Genomic DNA, 3,160 nt, shown 5'->3' on the forward strand with positions numbered 1-3,160 from the left:
GAAAGAAATACTAGAGACTCCAGTGGACAAGGCAGAGAATGAATTTGTACTAGAACAATTAGAAGAGGCTGTCTTTGTTCAAGAAGAAGAGTTGGTTGAAGATCTAGGCGATGCTGAACTTCCTTGGGTATCCAGAATTGAGGAAAAATCCGTCCAGGATGCTACAGTTGATGCTAAGGAAGATACTGTACAATCTCCAAGGCAAGTCGTTTATGAGGAATCAGACGGAATAATCCAAGAAGCAAATTCCCTTGATGATGATGATCACGAGTCCTCTTCTCTCAGTGATGAACTTGCATCTGCAAGTGAATTCCTTGAAATCGAAGAATCTTCCCCAAGTGAATACGAAAATGATGCAGAGGTAGATTTCTCTCAACCTCCAATCTATGACTGAGTGATGAGGAAGACACAGAAGAATTTGACTCGGACACAGATACAATTAAGGACTCTTGCAAGGATGTGGAGGAATTCACAGAAGAGCATAAGGGAGTAAAACTTACAGAACCACCAGAAACACCTATCCCAAGGCCACTACCACCTAATACAAGCTTCAAGTGGGTACAATCCTTAACTTACAATTTTACTTATTCACTTAAATATGGTTTACTTGAAACAGATGGCCAGCTTAGAGCTCTCTGCGGCTTTAAGAGTAAAAGGGAAATGGCTCGTACTCAGAGCTGGTGCACAAGGTTCAATAAAGTTCCACGCTTCACCTCGAAGTACACGGATTGGTAATTCCACGCTTCACCTCAAAGTACACGGATTGGTATCATGCTCAATTGCATGGATCACGGAGAACGTTTGGTCACCACAGTGAGATTCTACTTTTTAACCCGCCCGAATGGAAACTTACAAATCAAAACGGAGGTGGATTTAAAAGCAAGGCTTGGAATCCTGGAGTTTATTCTGACATTTATCACCCCGGGAACCTAAAAATCTGTTTGAAGCTGTTCAGAAGCTTCACATGCCTAGTTTGGGACCCTGGAGGCTATTGGCATTCCAAGCACTGGTGGAGATTTTTGGACGAATTTAAACATAAGCCACCCTAACCGGAAGCTCCTCGAATGTCCAACTTAAGGACTCTAACTAAAAGTGCTAGGTGGGAGACAACCTACCATGGTATGGTCGTTTCTTTTTCAGTTTATTTCATCATTATTTGTTTTTATTTTTATTTCCTTTTCATTTTACTTTAGTAAACCTGGAATCATGCATAGCACTCATATTAATCACTGCATTATGCATTGTTCATGCATATATAAAAAAATTTTTTTTTCGCTACGCGACGCGATCGCATCAGCGACGCGTCCGCGTCACTTGGAGAGAAAGGAAAATTAAAAGTGAACAGAGAGTCACGCAGGAGCGTGGCTGGAGGCGTGCTAATGCCGCGTGCCCTGCATTTTCGACGTAAAAGGGTGTACAATGCTATATTGTGCGAGAGTGGTGCTGGATTGGTGCTGGAAGCACAATCCTGGTCACGCGACCGCGTCGCCGACGCAGCCGCGTCAATTAACTTCTGATGCACACTCACGCGATCGCATTACCCACGCGATCACGTCACCTTAATTTGGCAATTGAATTATATTGAACAGAGAGTTGTGCTGGAGCGAGGCTGCACTCGCGCCAGCAGCACAATACAGGTCACGCGACCGCGTGACCGACGTGATCGCGTCCCCCTTCCTGATGCGCATCCACGCGAACGCGTGCCTTCCGCGGCCGCGTCGCATGCGCCGCACAGCTCACCCTAAAATTGCCACATATCTTATCTTTCTCTCCTCCAAATCCTAATTTTTCTTCTCCTTTCTTATTTACTTCCTCTTCCCTTCTTTCCCTATTCTCATTCTTCTTTTTTTTATTTTATTTTAATTTATTTGCATATCTCATTCATTGCATTTTAAATTTGTGCATATTTTTATTTTCTTTTCTGAATTTTTTATTTTTCCATTGGTGTTAAATATCCCTTCTTATTCAACTGTTACAACTTTTCTTGAATTTATTTTGGTAACTTGTTTTACACTGTTGGGAAATACTATTTAAGTCAATGTTAATCTTTTATGTTATTTGTATTAATTTTGCATTGACATGAATTTATATTGTCTTACACTCTCCTCCCCTATGTTACAAATTTTATACCACTGGTATGCCACGGCTTCTATCATTTTCTCACGTACATGTTAAAGCTTCCATGTAAATGAGACCATTATCATTTGGCATTAACCCACCCATAGTTCATTTATTTTCTTATCTTTATTACTGGGTTACTTTTTCTTCCCTTTTTCTTTCAGGATGGCCACCCGAAAGGGAATCAGAAGACGTTTACATGGGGAGACAGACAAGTCCATCTGCAAAATCTTGAAGAAAAGCTTCAGTTGGAACAACCCGTCCACCTGCACATCTCAGCATGCACCAAGGACAGTGCAATCTTTAAGTGTGGGGAGGTCGATACCGATCTCCGTGGGTTAGTACTTTCTTTTCAACACCAATAATCTTATTTTCTTTATTTGTTCATTGTTGCATCTGCATATTTGATTGCATATTTATTTGATGATTTTGTGCATTTAGTTACTACTTGGTTAAAATAATAAATTTCTTTTAAAATCCTATTTTTGAAAAATTTCACTAATTTAAATTGAAAATTTTTATGTTAAAAATTTGTTTGAAGTTGTAATTGGAACACAGTTTTTGAGCCAAAGAACACACTGATGAGCGGATAATTTATACGCTTTTTGGCATTGTTTTTAGTATGTTTTTAGTATATTTTAGTTAGTTTTTAGTATATTTTTATTAGTTTTTATTTAAAATTCACTTTTCTGGACTTTACTATGAGTTTGTGTGTTTTTCTGTGATTTCAGGTATTTTCTGGCTGAAATTGAGGGTCCTGAGCAAAAATCTGATTCAGAGACTGAAAAGGACTGCAGATGCTGTTGGATTCTGACCTCCCTGCACTCGAAGTGGATTTTCTGGAGCTACAAAAGCCCAATTGGCGCGCTCTCAACGGCGTTGGAAATTAGACATCCTGGGCTTTCCAGCAATGTATAATAGTCCATACTTTGCCCGAGATTTGATGGCCCAAACCGGCGTTCAAAATCAGCTCAAGACTGCTCGGCGTTTAACGCCGGAACTGGCACAGAAGTTGGAGTTAAACGCCCAAACTGGCACAAAA

At 40.2% G+C, this 3,160-nt stretch overlaps 1 protein-coding gene across 1 annotated transcript in view; it reads left to right on the top strand.

The window, feature by feature from the left end:
• Window positions 1-3,160, top strand: part of LOC107493302 (uncharacterized) — a 65,931-nt gene that overhangs the window by 2,998 nt on the left and 59,773 nt on the right. Inside the window, exon 2 of the mRNA XM_021132358.1 lies at window positions 6-305. Coding sequence (XP_020988017.1) covers window positions 6-305 — 300 coding nt within the window. The remainder of the gene's footprint in view (window positions 1-5; window positions 306-3,160) is intronic.

Source organism: Arachis duranensis, chromosome 1 (assembly GCF_000817695.3).
Source record: "Arachis duranensis cultivar V14167 chromosome 1, aradu.V14167.gnm2.J7QH, whole genome shotgun sequence".
In the NCBI taxonomy this organism is placed as follows: Eukaryota; Viridiplantae; Streptophyta; class Magnoliopsida; order Fabales; family Fabaceae; genus Arachis; species Arachis duranensis.